The 21489-nt window shown below is 41.4% G+C and overlaps 1 protein-coding gene across 2 annotated transcripts in view; it reads right to left on the reverse strand.

Moving 5' to 3' along the window:
• LRP8 (LDL receptor related protein 8) overlaps window positions 1–21489 on the reverse strand; it is a 188302-nt gene that overhangs the window by 60896 nt on the left and 105917 nt on the right. For both annotated transcript variants that reach the window (XM_074152761.1, XM_074152760.1), the window contains exon 3: window positions 13598–13720. In XM_074152761.1, the coding sequence (XP_074008862.1) occupies window positions 13598–13720 (123 nt within the window). The remainder of the gene's footprint in view (window positions 1–13597; window positions 13721–21489) is intronic.

Here is a 21489-nt window from a genome sequence, read left to right on the forward strand (position 1 = left end):
GAACTTGCTTAAGATCAGTTTTTGTCAGAGCCTGTGCACCTCACCGCCCTCGCTAAACTACTGATGCAAGTGCACATTATATTAGAGCACGGATACGGCCAGATGTCCCCCTTCCCACCAGCACTAGAGAAGTAAAGTCTGCAGAAGAAATTGCTTCCTCAAAGCCATTAATTTAGGGCATTCAGCTTAGAACAAACTGCCTACGCTGAAGCACCCAAAAAAAAAGTGCATTTAAAAATTGGTAGTCTTTTTCAAAATTCTCAGCCCAGAGCCTATATAAATTTCCTTGGGCGATTCTGAACCTCGAGGCTTGACTCCTTGCCTTCACTTCTTAGAAAATGGTAACTTAAGGAAATATCTTACTAAAGAGGTGTGGAAAAAAAAAATTAAGTAAAGGATTGTGAAAGTGCAACCTTCAACTTAAAATGTCCTCATGTGGTCAACTTTTACTCAGTTAATAAAAAAACCTGTCAAGAAATTAGACGAAGAAGAGTACCACAGTTAAGAGCTTTTAACCCCAGGGTAATATCCAACCAAAATTCATAGCCCTATTATTAACTGGTGTCTATCAAAGAGGAATATAATTAACAGACATACTCCAACCACCTAGTAAGATACAGCAGCACCTCTGTGAGCAGCTTTGACAAAATCATACCACTCTGCTTTTGTAGATGGGGACACTTTTAACCAATCCACTCACCCATGGTCCCACCATGAGGCAGCAGCAGAGCCAAAAAAACCCCAGGTTTCTTGACTGCCAGACTTGCATCTCAACTACCTTCCTGAGCATGTCATGCAATAAGCATTTTTCTCCCCTGAGAAACACGGAGCGATATCTTAATTTGCTACCGCTACCCCAGCACGGAAAGCAGAAGCTGTGCTCCACCACGGGCACCAGACTCCTGTTTCTCCCACCCTTTCCTTTCTCCCTCCTACCTTAAACTGCTGCTCACCCTGCCCTTTGCACAGACCATCCTCTCCTACTTCTTGCTCATGCTCTTTCTCTTCCTCAAATCCACCCTCACAGGCTACTTTTGCCAAATCTGTAATAATTTTGTTTATAGAATTCTGTATCTACATACCTCTTGTATATCTATGCATATATAGGGTAACAGCCAAGCCATGCTTGGCCTCAGATGACCTTGTTACTATAATCTTTGTTACACTCCTCCTGCTCTTCCTGTTTCATCAGTCTTCTTGCTTTACACGAGTCTGTTCTGTTATAAACCCCACTCTACCCACGTGAGTAGCTCCGCCACATCCAGGAGCTCTCTGCTAGAAGGCAGCTGCACGGGCTTGGGCAGAACCCTGCTGGCTTCAGCAATGCTCTGCTGCAAACGCAATTACTTAATTAGAAAGGAAATGGTGAACGCTCTTACGGGACCTGTGTTTGATCTGCTTTTCTCAAGCACCTCACGTACCCCTTGGTGCTGAAATAACCACCAAGTTTAATCACGATTTGTAAAGTGCTTGGTGACTATCGTACAGAGGTACAATTTAAAAGGAGCTCACAGTAGAGCAGTTAAGTGCAAAAAGGATTTAAAAATGTAATTTTAAGGTTGACAATGCTTCTTTAATCCCTTAAAAGCAGTTTAGTTTGCTTTCTGGTTTGAATATAATGGATCAGGAACTGTTTCTCCAAGTTTAACATCAGATAAGCAGTTAGGTAATTATAGAAACAGAATGGAACTTTAATTATGAGAAAAAACATAGATTGTTCTATTGTGATCTTCCACAGCTTTGCTGTTTCTTATAAATGAACATATTGTGCAAGCTGGGAAGAAACCATTGATTAAGATAATCAAAAGCCCAATAAGAAACGTAGACATGTTTTTCCTTTGTAAAAAACAAAACATTGTATCTGACTGGTTGAGAGATTTGAATTACCCCTTCCAAAGCCCACTTCAATTTTTTTTTCCCACAGATTAATTTAATTAAATCTATTATTACAGGGTGGGGTTTTTTCATTTTATGTAAGTTATATAAAAGCTTGGTGTGCTCTGATAAATCCAGAAGATTAGAAAACTTTACCAATAGCTTTTTATCTTACTTCCTCCCACTCATTTTCAGCTGAAGCAACCTGTTTGATTAACGTGCTCTTTCCAAAGCACGCCAGCCATCAAATACTTTTAAAAGTGAAACATCAGTAGTTGCACTTACAGGTACCTGATAAGCAGAGCAACTATTCAGCTCCTGTTTTAAAGTATCATTAAACACATGGTCAGAGAGGTCAGAGACAAGGAGGAGGCTGTAATTGGAATTATCTACCATGTCAGGGTATTAATGGACTAGTCGCCACCTTTTCTCCAAACACCTCTTTGTCAGCGGAGCGGGTGCTCTGCAGTTGGTGCCAGCCCAGGACAGCCACATAAGGACCAACATTTCAGGGAAGATCGAGTCCAGCGGAGGCAGAGTCACTTCTCCAGATGCTCAAGAGTATAAATGAGACTTGGAAGGGAGAGGGGGTGAGGGGTAGAGGGTTCACGTACAAGTGCACATGTGCACGCTGGCTCCTTCCCTTTCTTTCTCTGGCTAATCAAGAAGCAATTCCGTACCCCGGGCGCTGGGAAGAAGGAATGCTCGCAGACTGCACGCTGGGCTCCATCGAGAGCCCGCTGGTTACAAACAGCGATGAAAACACAGCCTCTTCAGAAGTCTCTCAACTGTGGCTAAGAGTCCAGCGCACACCCGTGGGGCGCTCTCAGCCTCTGGATCAGCAGCTGCTCTTTCATTTTCCCCCTCTTCCCAGGCTCATTTTCTTTCCCTCATTCACAGAGATTACTCTGATTCTAATCAAAACAGGGAGGAAAAAGCCCCACAGAACGCTAGGGGGACAAAATTATACAACGGATAAAGGAGTCGAGCAGCATTGAGACCATACCCATTTGTAAAAGAGATTATGGTCGCAGAAGTGCTTCTTATCAATAGGGAGAATAAAGCCACAAAAGGTCCCTAGATGAGCAAAATAATGAAATCTGCCAAGATGAGTGATAAAAATTATAGAAAGAAAAATTATGCAGGTCTCCAGGAAACTGCCAGAATTCAGCATAAAACACTTTTTCCTGTTACTTGAAATCTGCAGCTTTTTAAAATTCAAACGAAAAGCTCGCCCAAGTATGTTGCAACATTGGTACTTCACCTTGTATCTGCCATTGTGGGATCTTCTCTCTGTTCTATCAAAGGACCAAACAGCATTCAGGACATCTTAAAAATTCATACCACAAAGGGAAAACTGAGAGCAGCATCATGGTCCACGTTACGCCATCTCCAGCAGCCGCAGCATCTGGAAGGAAGCCATCCAGCACCATTGCTGGTAACATCTGCATGGCCACAAAGAGACAAATGCTGCACCAAGATCCGAGCTCATCCCAAAATAACACGCTGCTTTTTCAGGCTGAGGTGACAACAGATCTGAGGTATTAAAGGTATCAACAAACAAATTGCTGCTCAAAGGGACCAAAAGAATATGAAGAACTCAGGGCAAAAAAAAAAGCATTCAGTAGATGAGTGTAGACTTAATTTCTAATATATCCTCGCTCTTACATGTGCAAAAGAAAGTAAGTCTGAAAAGTCTCTGCTGCTATTAAATAATTGTGTTTCTTATCTTGGAGCGAACATTTCATCTTTTATACGTATACAAAGAAACCCCCACCTGTTTTCTTTCTCAGAGGATGGAACAGGCAGCTCAGGTGGCAATTTTAATTGAATGTGTTCAGCCTGTTGCACAAGAACAGCAGAGTATAGACCTGTGGCTGAGAAGAAAAGGTTTTCCCCAACCACCTACATCTTTACTTCATTACAAATAACCCTGCTGGTTCACACAACTCAGCTCTAAGTTGACACTTGCAACATGTCTAGAGGCAGGAACTGAAGTAGAAATATACAAATTGTAGCAGAATTCAGTATTTTAATCACCATTCCTCATTCACATTCCATACAGGGCCGATATACCTGCTGAAATGCTCGAACACTATACCATTATTTTTTTGTGTCTGTGCACACGTGCGTTTCTAAATATACAAGTATAATTTCACCCATATAAATGCACACACAATGGCTAGAAATGAAATCGCTGATTGTCAAACATGTTAGACATGCTTCTCCCTGTATAAAAAAAAAAGAGGGGGGGGAGAAGCACGCTTATGTTTGTGCTAAAATGACTAGTGTTTGTAACCTCTATGCCAAAACAGAGAATTCACAGTCTTCATACAATAACTTGTGTCTCGTACAACAGTACACTCAAAGAACTCAAATGACATGGGAAGATGACTACCCTAGCAGTATAAGCCAGAAAAATGGTGCAATAACTGGCACGAGTCCATTCCTATGGGAACATATAAGCATATGCGGTCTAACAAAGCTTCTGAGCCAAGTCCTTTGTGTTTTAACGCAAAGGATATTTAACATGTTTTAATATGTTAAAATACAAGACGGAAAGGGTGAGCTGAAATCTGTCACTTCAAATATAGCCACTGAACAGAGCGTCCCTAGAAAGGAGGCTTGAAGCTGAAGCAAAGCCCTGATTAGGGCTCTCGGCAGCTATGGAAGCTCACCGCATCCCACAAAGGCAGAGGGTGAAGATCCACACTACTCTTGCACGGGCAGACAGTGCCATCAGCACCATGCCTCACCCCGGAGCACAATCTGACTGAAAGCATCTCAGAGAATTAAAAATCTCCGGTGCAAGGTTTAAATTACATAAATTATCTACCAAAGCATGCAGAGACTGCATATTAAAGCAGTCTTAATCACGATCCTAATCCTCAAGGAAGCAGGATGGAGTATCACGAGACCCTTATTAAAACTGCAAATTATTTCAGTGGGAGTTTGTCCTGAATGAAAACATGATCCTATAACTGTAGAAGTGGAGAAAGAAAGGAAAAATACCTACGAAGGAAAAGGTGGTGGAACTAGGAATCACAGCTTCAACAGACAATTCTTCACGATACTAAAACACAGCAGCTCTTTAAACATGAAAAGAGTTAAAATAATGTCATTTGATACTCACTTATTTTCCTCACACCATAATTCACCCATTTAAGAAAGGAGAAAATATTTGCTTTCTATGCTCTTGCAGTGCAATACTGCTTCATCCAGTTTCATTTCAATTTTCAAATTATGTTTTGCTTTTGATTCCTAGAAATTATTTCCTTTTTACATCAGCCATAGCAAGTAAACCAGCCATGATCCTCCCCCCTCCCCCCCAACTAAAAAAGCAAAAATATAAATATAAAAGTCAAGTAACCTGAATTTCAAAAAGCAAGCAACAAGAGAAGGGAAAAAACGAAAGCACTAGGCAATGAAAAGCTGCTTCAGATTTCTGAAAACCTCTTAAGTTTTTACTAGTTCAGTATTTATGGACTGTTAAATAATTACACATACAAGAGCTTCACATGCTCAACTTTCATTTTCCTGCTATTCTCTCCTATTGAAATAACTGCAAGATTAATTACAGCCATAAAAAGGCAGCATCAAACCCTTTTATGACCATTCTTGTTTATGAACTGCATGAACACATTAGACCAATAGGAAAAATATTTAAATGCCAATGTTTAAATGTTTGTAGCAGTCAACTAGCAAAAGCTCAAAGTCGATCTGAGGTATAGGAACACTGCAAATGTCAAAGCTTGCAATGCTACTTTCACAAAAGTGACTTTCTCACAAGGTAACACTGTTTAAGAAAAGAACAATAAAAACATCAGAAAAAGACCCGATAGATATTTTATACTGGTTTTCCTATTGGACTCGGCTCTCTGAATAGGTCACTGAGACATAAGCTCTAACCACCTTCCCTTAAAGTAAAAACACATTTTGTTTTGAACAGGTATTAAAACTTTAGCACTGGTAGAATTGGAGCACAATCATTACATACCATACATTCACTTACATCTCTAGTTAAGTAAAATGCTGAGACCACCATAGCCAAGTACTCATCAAAAAGGAGATGTAATTCGCTGCCCACGAGCCACAGATAAAGTTATCCCACTATTAGGGATAATCAGCCAGGCTTTGAGTTCGCTGACTTTCCTTTGATGTAAAAGGATAATTACATGCTTCAAGAAAAGGAACAGGATGCAGGAAAAACTGGATTTGGTTCCTTATCCTGTCAAAGACTTCTTGTGCTAGTATCTACACTTTTGTGTCCTTTGGGATATTGAGGTCAACTTGGGGTTGCTCAGTAAGGAGACACCTGGAGGCATCTGAAGCAGTTCCAAAGGTTAAGAAATCAGAGGCACTTGGGAAGCAAGTATACATTGGCTGAGACAGGATGATTACATCAGGAGAAAAGGTACATTTATGACAATTTGAGGAGTTATAAACACTTAGGATATGAAGGACTTTTAAAGATCTGCACTGGACTTTTAAGTCATGATCTGTAGGGAACTACTAAACTACTACTCTTCTAAAAGGCCTCAACAAGTCTTGTCCAGTTCTAGTGTATTGTTAAACACTTCCACTTCCATGGACTTCCAAGAGTCTGGAACTCTCTGCTAAATAGTCCTGGAAGCTAAGTAGCATAATAGAGACATAAAAATGAATTCATTTTTAAGTTATATTCTGGATGTGGTAAAGCTTTGACAGAGGCGAGTGAACAATGCAAAAGCTGTATCCTGGTTATAATTTCCAATTATCTGACAAAATAATCTGAAATGAGAGACTACATACAAGGAGAGGTTGAGGAGACAGCATTTGTTCAGCCATCAGAAGAGAAGGCTAAAGAAAGATTTTATTGCTGCCTTCAACTACAAAATGGGAGGGACTAGAGAAGATGGAGCCAGCCTGTTCTCAGAGGTGCACAGTGATAGGATGGAAGGTGACAGACATGTCCTACAACAAAAGAAATTCTGGTGAGATATAGGGATTTATTTTCACTAATAAGGGTGGCCAAACATGAAGACAGGGGTCCACTTTGAGCAGGGAATTGGACTAGATGACCCCCAGAGGTCCCTTCTATCTTAAATTATTCCATGACTTCACAGAGAGATGATCATGGGTTTTTTTCATTCTATCCTGCCTCTATAAATTTCATCACCTTGACAAATCAAAGCTTTCATCATTAGCCCGACAAACCAGTCTGGGCATCTGGAAAATGAGACTGCTTCTTTTGTGTCATGCTGGGAGGATCCTGTAGGTCTAGAAGTGTTCCCACATTCTATACTTTGTCCTATATTTTCTTCACAGATGCAGTGGAAACCTGGGATACGGTCCTCAGCTGCTGTAATTCAGCAATGCTCCCAACAGCCCACGGGAGACAGTGACGGGGGACAATTTCAGGGGGGCAGGGACAAGATTATCGAAACTGCTGTATTTTATGCTGGCAATAGCGAGTTAGCGTAGTGGGAGTGTTGTTAAAATGCACATCCATACACCTGACACTAACAACACCTTATTCAATTCCCTGAATGACCTCTAACAAATTAATCCAACAGAATGGTCTTTAATTTACATGTTCCACTGCATTTACAATCCCCACCACCTTATCACATATATACAAACAGATCTGCTCTTAATGTCAGGGGGGGAAATAAGAAAAAAATAAAATAAAATAAATCCTCTCTGTTACTGCCCCAGGTCCTAAAACCTGGTATCTGGCCGTGCCTGGATGACTTGGCCTAGTTTTTTCTTTTGCTACGTGAAGTTCAATGGCCCAGTGTATGCGATGCCCTGAATGAGACAGTTCACCCTCCTCAAGGATAAATTCTCCAAGGGCAGGGAACAGTTCATTAAGTCACTTCCCACAAAAGCCCAATAACGTCATCAAACTCACCCAGTCATGCAGGGGATCTGGATCAAGGAAGAATAAAAAAGACGTAGTATCTTTTGGGGTGAACGGAGAGCTGGGAGAGGACTACGCATTTGGGTTGAGCAATACCATCAGCACTACCAACAGTTACAGAATTTTGCATTTGGGCAACTTACTAGAAAACAAGGACAGAACTGATCACCACTGTGACAGATCAGCATACACAGCAGCAGCCCACAAAGTGCTTAGGACCATGGAAAATACCCATTAAAAATATAACTGTCAAGTTTGGATACATCTCCCCAAACAACTCGTGACATGTACTTCAAAATAAAAATGCATGAACTGGTACTGCATTTCAAACCAACATTCAGGGTTTGATTTTATATTCCATTTCCATTTAAAATCTATTTCCAGGCCTGCTGCTTATTAAACCTGCCCTATTAAATCATTCCCCTATTAAATGCAGTATGAATTCAGGTCTCTCCTTCTCTTTTTCTTCCTCATAACACCCTACTGTACCTTTCTGTATAATAATTTCTGCTCTTAACTAGGAGAATGTCACATATCTGATAAAGTAGTAAGTGGTGAGTTTATGCTGCCTGCATTCCTTGATCTCATTATATATACAATGTCCTAAGGCAAGAGTTTGCCAGCTTAGATTTTCACTTGCTCTATCCCTTTAATTCGCGTTCCCATCAGTGCTGTTACTGTTTGTTAGCACTTGTTTTTATTTTTCTCCAGAGATTTTTTTGTTTAAGTCACTGGTTAAATAATCAAAATACTTCAGAGGGAAATTTAAAATTTTTTTCTTGTATAAAGCAGAAGGATTCAGTACCTGTGCTGGAACAGCATTAGGTGGATAACATTCATTTTGCCAGAGGTCTCTGTTAGCTCGGTAAGAAAAATTACTTCCCTTCCCCCTCTCTCAGCTTCAAGAAACTGGATAAGAAAATAGTGAGGAATCTTTCCATATGCATAAGCAAAGCCTGTGCATATAAGCAGTGGCTGCACCACAGCTCTAGGGTGATCAAGCCACACCGGGTTGCTTTTAGTGAGAGCAATGAAGAATAAGTCTAGGGCTCTGGCCACAGCGGGCTCTCCAATGGGAGAGTACGTGTAGGCTACCAAAGATGTCCTTGCAGTTGGCAGAGGCTGCTGCTGTACAGCCTTCCAGCAAACAATTATAAGATCCTTAGTGTTTGAGCCTACTCCGAGGTCAAAAATATTTCTCAAAGCAGCTGCTGGTGAGGCACGTGGGAGTCGCAGGCATGGGGCTGACAGAGCACTAACTCTACTCCCACTACTTCCAGACACTCTGCTATCCTTTTTAATGGCTTGTGGGGAGCTCCTTGCATGCTAACAAGCTGGCACAAGGAAGATTAAATCCATTATCATTTCACAGCACCTTCCAGCAATGGCAGTTTTGCACCCACTGTAGGCTCTCCCTCACAGCAGGTAGGGAGAAATAGCAATGGCTGATGTCAAACAGAAGGAAAAGTCTGCTTCTCCCCTGGCTATTTTCTTGGCATGTATCCTGCAAGGCCAAAGCGGTTCATTTGCTTTATATCTGAGTAGCCAACCCTTCCTGAACAGAGGCCTGGTTCAGGCAATTGCTGAATCTAAAGAAGCTTCGGGTCAAGGAAGACGAGGCTGGAAGTTGGCATGCCCAAGTACTGACTCTTCCCCTTCCCCATCAGAAGCAGCACTGCAGCACAGTTAAATGGTGTTTCTTTGTTCCCTCTCACCCACCATCCCATTTCTTTTAATTTATTAAGTATGTTTCTCAAAATAACTTTCTTCTCTTCAATATTAAATTCCTCCTCCCTCTCCTTCCTCCCCCAGCCTCAATCAACAGAACTTCTCAAATTGTGAATTTGGTCCCTCCTGCCCCTTGCAGATAGCACTAATTTATGAGTTCACATGGCTTTGCTTCTCTTGATTTAGGGGATCTCTGCTTCCACACAGAAACAACAAATATAATAAAAGACATCTGCCCTCCAAAACTGACAGCATTTCTGATGATGACTTCAGAGAGAACAGATCCAGCCCATAAGATGCCCCCGAATAGACCAGCTTACAGAAAAGGGGGACACATTTCTTTGAAACCTTAATATAAATTAAATGAGACAAAATAAATTCAGCAGACAGATAATAGCACTGAAAAACTGACAGATGGCAGAACACTGAGGTTTAGTAGTGACGCTCACATGTTACATGAATAATTCACTTGGACAAACCTATGGATATGAGAGTATGTTTAGGTTAAGGCTCTGGCTCGAAGAAAAATGGGGAAATATAAGCACTTTCTTATTCATTATGATCTATTTCAAACCAAAATGCTGGATAACCATCTTTTCCAAAATCAGCCCATGCTAGAAAATAATTGACCTTTAACCAGCCCCAAAACCCACAACAGGGAGAAGTCCTGTAGATCTCATCAGCTGAGAATTCAATGGGCCTCAAAAGATATACTTAGCACCTACTGCCCCCAGCCATGTTCAGTGGCTTGAAGAAAATGCAGTTTAAAAAAAAATAATAATTGCATGGATAGCCGAAAAGGCCCTAGAAATCACAGGTCCAACGGAAGTCAGGTCAGCTGTGATGCCATCTTACCTATCCGACATAAGACAAGTCGCGCTGTCCTGAGACCTGGGGATGGGTGGCATCCCTAGAGAGTATTGTTAGTATTTATTAGGTATTTTTTAAGTATTATTGTTAGGTACAAAGCTGAGCAACTTCAGTGAGTTGGGAAACAGAAAAATTACTGTTTTGCTTTTGCAGCTGTGTTATCTAAAGCAAAACAAAACAAAACTGTTACCTTTATGCGAGCATTAGCGATGGGGACACAACATCCCTACCAATCAGTGAGCACAAAAACGTATCTAAAAACACACCACAAAAACATTCAGAAAATAAAAAGCCATTTAGTAGGTGACTAGATATTGACAGGAAGTGCCTTGTTTTCATCACATTCTAAGCTAGAAGTACTCCTAAAATGCAACAGTCAGCATGATCTGTTAACCTTCCTAGCTCGAATGGACTATGGACAACATCCCAATGTTGCATTAATCGAGGAATAACCCTAGATCCTGGCAGAGGTGCTGGCAATTATGTGGCCTGTCTGAAAGCAATTGATTTTATAGAGCAGTTTGATCTTGCCAGAGGTGAGAAATCTCCATTTCCCACTCTGCCCCTTCCCTAGGGAAGCTCTGCAATGCAGACTCCTCCAAAGGGCTGTGCTGCATTTCTAAACAGGAGAATGAGACACTCCGTGTCATTGCAGCCATTCCTCAGGCACAGGGAGAAAGCCCAGCCCTGCTTTCATCAGGGAGAAAGAAAATGGGACTGGAGGAAGGGACCATGCAGGAATGTCCACCTATACATTTTGCCTCTCACTACATTTTCTGTCTGTCATTACAGCCTCTTCTTTGCTCTTAAATAGAATTTACACACATAAAAAGCTAGGCCTTTTACATTAAGGTTACAAATTGAAAGCAAAGCCTAGCATTCCAGTTTTTTTGTTTAATAGTCCACCCGGTTTATAAATCATTGTGGTCTTGACCAGGGGTGGTAGGAAGACCTGCAAACATATGTGAATTACCCTGACAGCTTATGCATTACCAGATTGATTCCGCTTCCTCACGGAGCAGATCGGATCAGCCTTTGAGATGACACACACTTTGACAAGGATACAAAACATCTGGAAAGAATGTCCTTACTGTGAAAATTAAAGCTTATAGCTATCAACAGTCATAAGATTAAAACTACTCGATCTTCACCTGATTTAGTATGAACTTCAGATCTGATAATCCTGTAAAACAAGTAAAGTTCCAAAATTCTAGTTGCAGATGCTTTTAAGATTCGATGGCAAGCTTTTAACTGCTACGGACAAAAACATTGGCTTCTCTTGTGAGCTCATCACAAGTCAGACATAGGCTTGTATCCAGTATCCTGTGAATGTCGAGAAACAAGTTTGTGCACCCTCCACACAAAAATTGATCTATTTTGGCTAAAACTCATAAAACCCCCTAAATTACTTATGCTGAGGCAAAGCATGGTAAATCTGCTTGAGACAGCTATAAACAGATAAAATATGGCATAGTAATGTGCCATAGTCTTTGAGCTGGTTTCAAAGCCCTTGTATTTAAAAAAAAAACAAATTAAGAATTGGTCGATACAGGTACTGCTACTTTCACTAGGAATTTCCAATTCACCTATTAGGCATTCACTACAGAATGGGAACAAACTTCTTTGTGTGTCGAGGCGACACTGGCCCACTCCCATTAGCAGCAGGGAGATGTTTCAAGGGCGATCTATTTTTTTTGAGAAATGTCAACTTCAGTCTCTTAGAAGGTTTCAAGCAATTAAAAAAAATAAAATAGTATCACACAAAGCTGAACAAATTACTTTCCTCTCAGGACAGCAGTCCCGTACAATAACAATCAGAGGCTCGGGTCAAGTCTCTTTTGCGATACTTAAGTTTTAAGGCCAATTTCCCCAGAGAATGAAATAAGTGGGGAGAAAAGGGAAGGTGAAATGGCTAGAAAAGGGATGGAAGATATTAAGAGACATCGTGAGGGATCTTAGCTCTGCACGGCTTATACACGGTCCATGCTATGGCCTCTGACAAGAGATTTACAGACAGAGACTACACGCAATGGCAGTTACTTAGTTATTCAGCCCTCCTCGAGACAATCAGGTAGAGGAAGTAGCATTAATAAGACAGCTTTTGACTACAGAGGATGCAGGGCGAAGGACCAACACATACAGTACATGTTAATGTAGTTACTGAAATAATTTTTTCCACAGTCTGTATATGGCTGCAAAAATGATTCCATTCATTTTATGCAAGAGAAGCGCATTCATCTTTCTTAATTAGGGAGAAAGTAGGACTGGTACGAGGCTTAAAAATAAAAGTATGGTTAATTTTGAAGTCCTCTATGTGCCCCATTGTGGTCAAGTCTGATCAAATGCTTCCTCCAACACTGCTTCTGACTCATGGGAATGTATTTGTGAAGTACATGACTGGAAATCCAATAGAATTGTTTGTACTAGTTTCTTGGTCTGTCCAAGAACAAATCTGCAGACATAAGTAAGCACACAAATACAAATCTACATATTAGTGTTTTCATTAAAATATCCCTGGGATTCCCTTCAACTCAACATCCTCATAGTGCTAGAACAACGGAGCAGGAATGGACCTCCTCAGAGAGTCAAAAGAGCAAGATAAAATGCATTACATGAAAATCACTTACTGAACCAATGGGTTTTTAAAAGGTGTTACCTGCAGTTAACATCTGTCATACTTACTCTCAGCTTTAGTTATTTTATATTGCTCATCTTTCATCTGCTATTTTTTTCTTCATTTGTTCTTGGAGGCAAAAAAAAAATAATTGAGCAATGCTCTAACATTGCAACGTTCCTCTGTAACGAAATAAGCGAGCGCTGCCTGCAGTGATGAGAAATCCCAATATGCTACCATGCAAAGCACTGCAAATCTGAGTTTCCCAAGGCCTGATCCCAGGCGAGTGAGAATCTTTGTGCGCTGCTGCTGATCATAAGCCCTACAACCGGATAAACTGTAACACAGCTAGAGGTTTTCCATTCCCTTACAGACAGAAATACACACTAGATAGCGCTGCCTGTATCACGCTCTGGAAAACTGGTACATTTGCCAGTTTGGAAACCATCTGATTTGAATGACCTGAATCTTTTGTGTCTTCAATTTCTGTTCTAACAGAAGCAAAAGTTGACAGACCATCTTGCAAGTGTTGGGAACACCACCTCCAATTTCCCTACGCTTTGATAAGACAACACGTCTGAGAAGCACCACTTTTGCGTATTACTTACTGCATGCTGCTTCCGATTCGTCCGACCCATCAGGACATTCCTCTTCACCATCACATTTCCACCGGGCTGGGATGCAGTGACCGTTGTCACAAGTGAAATCCGACTCGGCACAAGTTTTCTTTGCTGCAAGAAAAAAACCCAAAAGTACTTGGCATGAATATAAGCAGCGCAGAAGACCCCCATCGCATCCAATCCCACTAAGGACGATACTGATTGCCCTGTATTGAGAGGATTCATTTCACATTCAACATTGCTTCTTCACGACAGAGCCAAACAGGTATCAAAAGGTGGGCGTTCCTTCTTGCTAGAACTCTTATTCCTCCATTATTTAACATGGATTCAATCTTTTATGTCTTTTTCCCCACATTCAAAAACCAGGGATGTTCTTTTTCAAAATAATTTTCTAAGGCTTTTACTACAAAGAGCTGCTGCCTACATGGAACTGAAAGCGTGCTGCATGATTTACAGACAGGTAAGACAAACAAGTCTCACCTTTGGAGTACTATAAGTAATAATGTTTTTATCTATGCGATCTCTTCATGGCTTTTTAGTACATCTGTCACCGTAGTAGCTGATCATAAAGCACTCCTCCAAACACTAAAAATCATTTCATTAAATGTCAACCACTCCGCACAATTTGCTTTGCTTGCATTAATCTAGGGCTTGAAAAAGATGCAAGAGATGAACTCAAGTAATTAATTGGTCTATTCCTCTGAGCCAGTGGCGCAGCACCACCAGTGCCCTGCAATACAAATCAGCATCTTTCCACTGCAGCAAAAAGTAACCTACAAATATCTGGCCCCTTTGGTTCCAACGTGATCACCAGTCACTCACTGCTTTTGCAATGGTGACTCCAGTGGCTCTTCTGCCAGGAACTGAACAGCCATGCAGTGAGAGTTACTACCAATGGCTCAGTCTCAGTGTTACCACCCTTGAAGTGCAAGATTCTATGCCTGACTGGTATCTACCGTTGTTAGCGATCAATTTACATAGGAAGTGGTGATGGGGAGAAGATTTGTTTCTTCCCTCTGCAAAGCTGCTCAGCACCTAATAGGATCACAGGAAAATTCAGGTAGTAAAGGACCTCAGGAGGTCATCAAGTCCAACCTCCTGCTCCTCCTCTGAGGTCAGACCAGGTTACTCTGTGTTTTATCCAGTCTGGTCTTAAAACCCCCTAAGATGGAGGCAGCGCAGCCTCCCTGGGCAACCATTCCACTGCTTAGCTGCCCTCACGGTGAGGTTTGAGCTTGACAGCTATTCCCTAATGTAAGTCATGTGCACACATCATTGCTACATCAATACTTCTTCCAGCAAACATTTTCAAAGCATTAAACATCACAAATAAGCCGCCGGGGTTTGATCTTTTTTCCCCCCTTTCTTTTTTTCTTACGTGAGCTGCTGTCAGTGAGGGAACCATATTAAATATGGGTCATGTGCCTATGCAGGAAACAAGGAGCATTACTGTGTGAGGTGCTGGAGAGGTCTACACGGCAGAAATGAAGCGCTCATTTTCTAATACACAAAACATGCAGGCATCCAGCAGGAAAACACTGGCAAAGCATCACTAAGCAGCTGTACAATCTCTCTGGAAGCACTTTTTATAAAGAGAACATACATTTACTTCCCGTCTGTCGCTGAGCCAGACTCAAAAAAACCAAAAAACCCAATTTTCTCTTCAGTCATTCAAAACCAGATATTATGAACTAATACAGGAAAAAAACCAACCCCATATAGACCAAGAGTTTTACAAGAGACCGGTCATACAGTCTGATCTTCCAAAGATGTTGTAGATGTCACCAGAGGGAACAGGCCTTCTCCTAATCATCTCCAGTTAGAAACCCAAAACTTGTGAAACTGGGTATTGAGCATCACTTCTGATTTATTTAATGTCAGCTTGCTTTAATTAACCTGATGTATTCAACAGTCAGAAACCCTCACCAGATACAGATGGGATATGCACACACTTCCCAGCTCGCTGTGAAGCTGAGTAAAATGTTGGTATCTGCTGTCAGGGGACACCTACAAATGAAACAATCGCATCTCTATCCAGAAAGCGGAGACTAGTATAATACTGGAGACATATGAAACTTAATTTTAAAAAATTTATTTAGTTTTATACTAGCACTCTCAGTGCCCTAATGTCTTATTTTCCATAGGAAAACTGTCCTGTAACTCATTTTCTAGATATTCAGACAACAGCAACACAACTACTTTTCCACCTCAAAATAAACCTCCCCTTTCTCCATCAGTCTAACACTCTGATCACTGCTATTTCCGGGACATGTGGACGCGAGTGAGGGGTTCAGCCGCAGAAAGGAGCGTAACAGGCATTCCCTTCCACACGGCCAACCTGCTCGCAGCAGATGGTGGCACTGATTGCTTTGTTCCCCTGACGCTGCTCTTCGGCAGCAAAATTAATAGATTGCCAGGATTCACAAAAAGGGGAGAGAAAAGCTTTACTGACAGTCCCAGGGCGTCACTTGGGAGGTGTTAATGTGTTCCCCGAGTTCAGCTCCTCTTTGCAAAATGAAGTTGGGCACAACTGTCCATCAGCAGTGGCCTAACCGAAAAGTGTCATCCCTGTCCACATGCCCACCCAAAGGTCCAACAGTCCCGTGGCGGATAAATCAGCAGGATACAAATGCATTTGCTCCTTTGTTTGAACCTACGCTATCTAATCTCTTAGAGGAGCACGATTAAGGGATGGGAACCTCATACCTTTCTATGATTATTATATTTACTTCTACTATTATTTTTAACTATTTCTGTTTTTTATTATTTATATTTTATATACTCTATTCTAAATAATTCGTTATTATTTTTTACTACTATTACTCTCCAACACATTGGGTCACGGCTCTGCAGACTGTCTTAATTCCAATAAACTCTGCTTTGCGTTACGAATAGCAACCTAGATTATTCAATTCGAGAATAGTGAAGCATTGCCTCATTTCTCACCTCTAATGCAAGAGTGGAATCACTTTATTTCCAACCAGATTCACCTTCTGGCACTCAATCGTCGTGTCTCTGGGATCACCACACAGGCGGGGGAGCAGTTAATTAAAATATCAGCTCTCTGTCTTTTTCTTCCTTTTTCTTTTTCAAGTCTGATAACCTTTTCTATTAATCTCCCATGTTATACACCTTTCCTCTATCAATTCTCTATTAAAAATTCATTGAGGCTCACACCATAAATCGTCAGTGGTGCATTAAAATGTAAAATAAATAAATACATCCCATTTAGACAATGGAGAGGACATAGGTTCATTTTACGGTTTCACCTGGCTCAGAAATAGCCAAGCAAAATTAATTGTTCCCCTGAGATCCATTTCCTTTGCTGTAAGCAGCCCAGGCAGCTCTGCTCACATGTCTCTTCAAAATGAACATAAACAAACAAGAGTAAGTAGTCACAGCATCCCTGCGCCTCTGCTCCTCAGGGGGCAAACCGATACCTGGAACAAGAAAAGAGAAGGCTACTGAAGCGTACGCAGAGCCTTTCATCTTCTCCCCTGCTTGGATGCAGAGAGTGACACCAAAGAGACTGCTTTTCTTTTGACTCTTGCTTGATTTGCCTTTGGTACCTGCTTTTCCTCTCTCACATCTGCAGCTGGACAGATATGTCAGAAACTCCAGGGTGGAAGTTGGCACCTGTGCGACCAGGGCTGAGCCCTGGCTTGGGCAGCTTTCCAAAGGAAGGCTTGGTCAAAGGAAGTCATTCCTGCTCCTCTTCTTCCAGGAAGAAAGGCAAGGGGAGAAAAGAAGGTTTCAACTTTATCCAGCCATGACAAAAAAAAAAATACCCTGACACACCAAGTTTTAAACTAAACTGCATCAAACCAACATGGTCCCTCATTTTGCAAAACGTCCTTTTCCTTCCCGCTACTCACGTCGCTTATCCTGAGCTGCAAGTAAGGACTCAGAGTTCATCGCTGCAGGAAGTTAAAAGCAGAGAACCCAGGGAGACTGGTTTAGAATATGAACATTTATAGAGGGAATTCATAAAAAGCAGTCACTGGGGACATGTATAATTAGACTGGAGGAAATAAATACATACTGAAAGGAACAAATCTTGTGCTGGTGAGGAACAGGGACTGGATTATCTAAACGTGACTCCTAAATTCCCAAAGTTTCTCTCTGGAAGGCCAAATCCCTGACCCAAAAGCCAAACAGGTAGCCAAATCTACTTTAAAAATCCAGCATTTATTCTTTCTTTCTATTTTTAATAAACCACAGTATTCTCCCAGTACCCTCACAAGCCCCCAGTCATTTCATTTAACCTCACTTAACTTTTGCTTCAGTTCTGATGAGAAACATCTTTACAGTTACTGCTTTTAAGATATCAGGCCCTCTGTGATTCAATTTCCAGTTCATGCCTCTTGTTTATTCCTAGTTTGCACATCTGTAATACTATGCAATACACCACTCTACAATAGTTTCATTTTTTGCTACTCCTAATTTTCCCAAATCAACACAGCTGAAAAGCAGAGTGAATTAGGATCCTCTCTTATCATCAACAGTTCTGTGAGCAAAGCTGTAGTTGTTCAACAGCAGCAGGGATGTAAAAGCACATTTTCTGATTACAACTTGCCTGTAACGGATGGTTAAAATAATATTTTTTTTTTTTCACCCTAAGAGAATGAACCCCTAGGTAGTAATAACAGACTCAAACCACAGGATTTTTAGATTAAGGGTTTCATTCAAACTCTGGGTTGTGTCTCCAGACAGAAAACCAGGCTGATGAGAGCATCCTCAAGTGTTAGCCCATGAAGATTCTGCAGACTGTGCTCTCTCCCTGTGTTCCCCCCTCAGCAACTAACTGTTGGCCAATTTCCACCAATTCTGAAAAGGGAAAAAGACATGAAAAATAAATCTACTCCTACAAGTTTCATAAAATTGGTAGCTGAATAGAGAACAATTAAAATTATAGCTCTGCAGAGAGAGATGAGGTCAGAAAGTGGCCATTGGGCCGGTCTGCAGCGGGTGCTGCCTGTCAGCCAGGGCAGCCCAGCTTCTGCATCTCATTCCCAAGATAGATTTATTGCAGAGGGAAGAAGGCAATTAGGGCTTAAAAAACAAATGACCAGACCCCAGACAATTGGTTTCATTTGTTCCACTACCCTCATTCCTTTACACAGACCCTGCTCCTATTTTAACTTCTGAATTGACACTAGACCTCCTGTCAAATGGTGTGTCTGTTCTCATTTGCAGCCAGTATTCAGCCTTCTTGCAGAAACAAGTTTCACCCAAGCTGCTGTAAAAATAAAATAAAATAAAAGGCCGTACAATGAAGGTTTTGCTGTGATCCTTCTGCAGCAGTAAAATAGCACAACCCTGTAGGATGTGAGAATGGGGAGATGATGGTAGCCCAGAACGAGAAATTGAAATTCATAAGACAGGGCTTCATTTCATGCTGGGAAACTTCAATGGCAACTTTGATCAGTGGCTTATCAGAGCCGCTGACAAGACTCCATACAAGAAGAAGAAAAGCAGCATCACACGAGTTCAGGAGCTTAACACAGACCATCGCCATCACTCAGCCCTGAGAGGTGCCAACGGCAGCTTGAAGTGTAGCACAGGACACAAGCTAGCTCTTCCCAGAACAAAATCCATCATTAGTATGGCTCACTCTGCTCTTATGGACCTCAATTAATCCAGTCTCACAGTGAGCAAAATACACCCGAGCTGAATCATTTGCTTGGCCCAATGAGGTTTCCTGCTTACCAAGAGAAAGGTAGGGGCTGGGCTCGTTATTCAGCTCTTGAGAGAGATTCTGGGCTATACAAAACCCTACAGCAAAGAGACATCTTCAGCTTATAACCTCAGTCAACTCCTGATCACAAACACAGCCACCATGACATTGCAGATGCCACTCCTAAACAAAAATTCCCAGTGATACAAGAAAACAAATTCTTTTTAATAAAAACTTTTTAAAATTTGAAATTAAGTTCACTGCAAACTTGGTACGTACTCCTAAAATGAGCAAAATGTTGGAGCAGGAGACTGAGCCCTAACCACGTACTTTGTCAGCATCCTTGCCCTTCAAAAAAAGTCTGTGGTATTGACCCCAAATCCCTTGGCCAGGTTATGTACCCAAAGGATGTCTTAGTCCTCTTAAGGAGATTTGAAAATACTAACCCACATCTAACAATACTGCAGCCCAAGCACTCTCAATTCCTGACTAACAGGGTATGGACTTTGCAGAGAAGGGAGCGTAACAGGGAATGTAGGACAATCCATCCCAGTGAGGTTTCTTGGTCACAGCAGGTGGGCACACAGCGCTCCATCCCTGGCCATGCCCAGCTGCCCCCGCTTTAGGCACCCAAACACCATGTGTTGGCAGCCCAGTCCCACCGGCAGCGCCTCTGCCAGGGCTGTGGGGCTGGCTGCAGGCAGCCCCTTGCTGCCAAATCCCAAAAACATGTTATTTTGCAGCTACAAAATGGCAACAGGTAGGATCTGAAATGGTAAGTTGAAATCAGAAAATCCTAGTGGATGTGGACTGTCTAGTCCTTTTAATTTTCAGGCCACTAAGGACACCTTGAAGTAATGAAAGGGAATATTTAACCACTCTCTGAATCTGACCACTTTTTTTTTTTCCATGCTGCCATCTCAGCAGGCAAGATTAATCAGAACACCTCAAACAGCCGGTGCTCTGACACAAACCACGTTCCCTTGGATACTCCACATGAAACACATTTTACAGAACCTTCTCCCCAAGATGCCTTGAACCAGCCCGGGAAAACAAGGTCCGACTGACAGAAGCCTGGTCAGAAGGTTGGGGACTTCTTGAAGCTGCTATTACAATAACCAAAATACATACATACAGCATCTGAGCCTAAACTAACCCCTCCGATAAAATCAAATCAATTAAATGGAGAAAAAGAGGTGTCATACGTGATTTTCATTAGTATCAAAGGTATCCACCTCTGTGCATTTTAAATGGTAATATGTGTAAGCCCCCTGTTTAGAATTATTTAAACACATTTTCATGTTTGATGCTGAGTTTAACAAGAGGAAAATGGCAGCACCTAATCGCAAACTATGGAAAGCTATGGAAAACACAGAATGCTGAAATAGTATTTTGTTCTCATGTATGAAATTAAAGTGACTTCAACTAACAAATACACTTCCTCATTGCTAAATTTACTCATGTAATCAGGGCAAAACTGAACAAAAAATTTCCCCAACCTATCTTTGGGTTGCTGCTTCCATTTCAGACTTCAAGAAAGGGCTGTACGCTCAAAAGTTGATCTGTTTTTTGTTTTTTTTTTTTTTTTTTCCAGATATACAAGTTGGTCTAACAAATGCAGCATTTGTCCCTATAAATCATGCTTTACCAGTAGCAAAAGCGGGAATCCCAGAAGAGAATGCAAGGACAAAATGTCCACTTGGACTGGTGTACTCCTTAGAGGACATCAGAGGTCTGTAAAACATAATACTTGGGTATTGAAGACAAGTTATTCTTTGGAGTTTGAAGGTTTTGGCAGGACTCTGGGGCTTTGTCTTGGGGAGCTTCACAGCAGTCAACAGCCTGGGCTCAAGCACTGCCTTGCTTTGGAGGAACGTGCTCCACACTCCTTTGGGCAAGGTTCCGTTCAACATCTGCTCCCTCCATTTTTCCTTTAGCTTTCTTCGGTTGTTTTTTTTGGTTGTTGTTTGGTTGGGTTTTGTTTTTTCTTTTTGATCTTTTAAGCCATACAAAACCAGGTTTTGTGACCATTTCTCATTGCTGTTCTCCAATAACCCACATCATCTCAGTGTTCAAGTCTCCAGAGTTAAAAAAAAACCACCCCACAATAAAATAAACCCTCCCAAAAAAAAAAATCCCACAAGAAAACGAACCAACCTCCTATCGATTCTACTTGTAAACTGGAAAACTGGAAAATTGTGTC

The sequence above is a fragment of the Numenius arquata genome, chromosome 8 (assembly GCF_964106895.1).
Source record: "Numenius arquata chromosome 8, bNumArq3.hap1.1, whole genome shotgun sequence".
NCBI lineage: Eukaryota > Metazoa > Chordata > Aves > Charadriiformes > Scolopacidae > Numenius > Numenius arquata.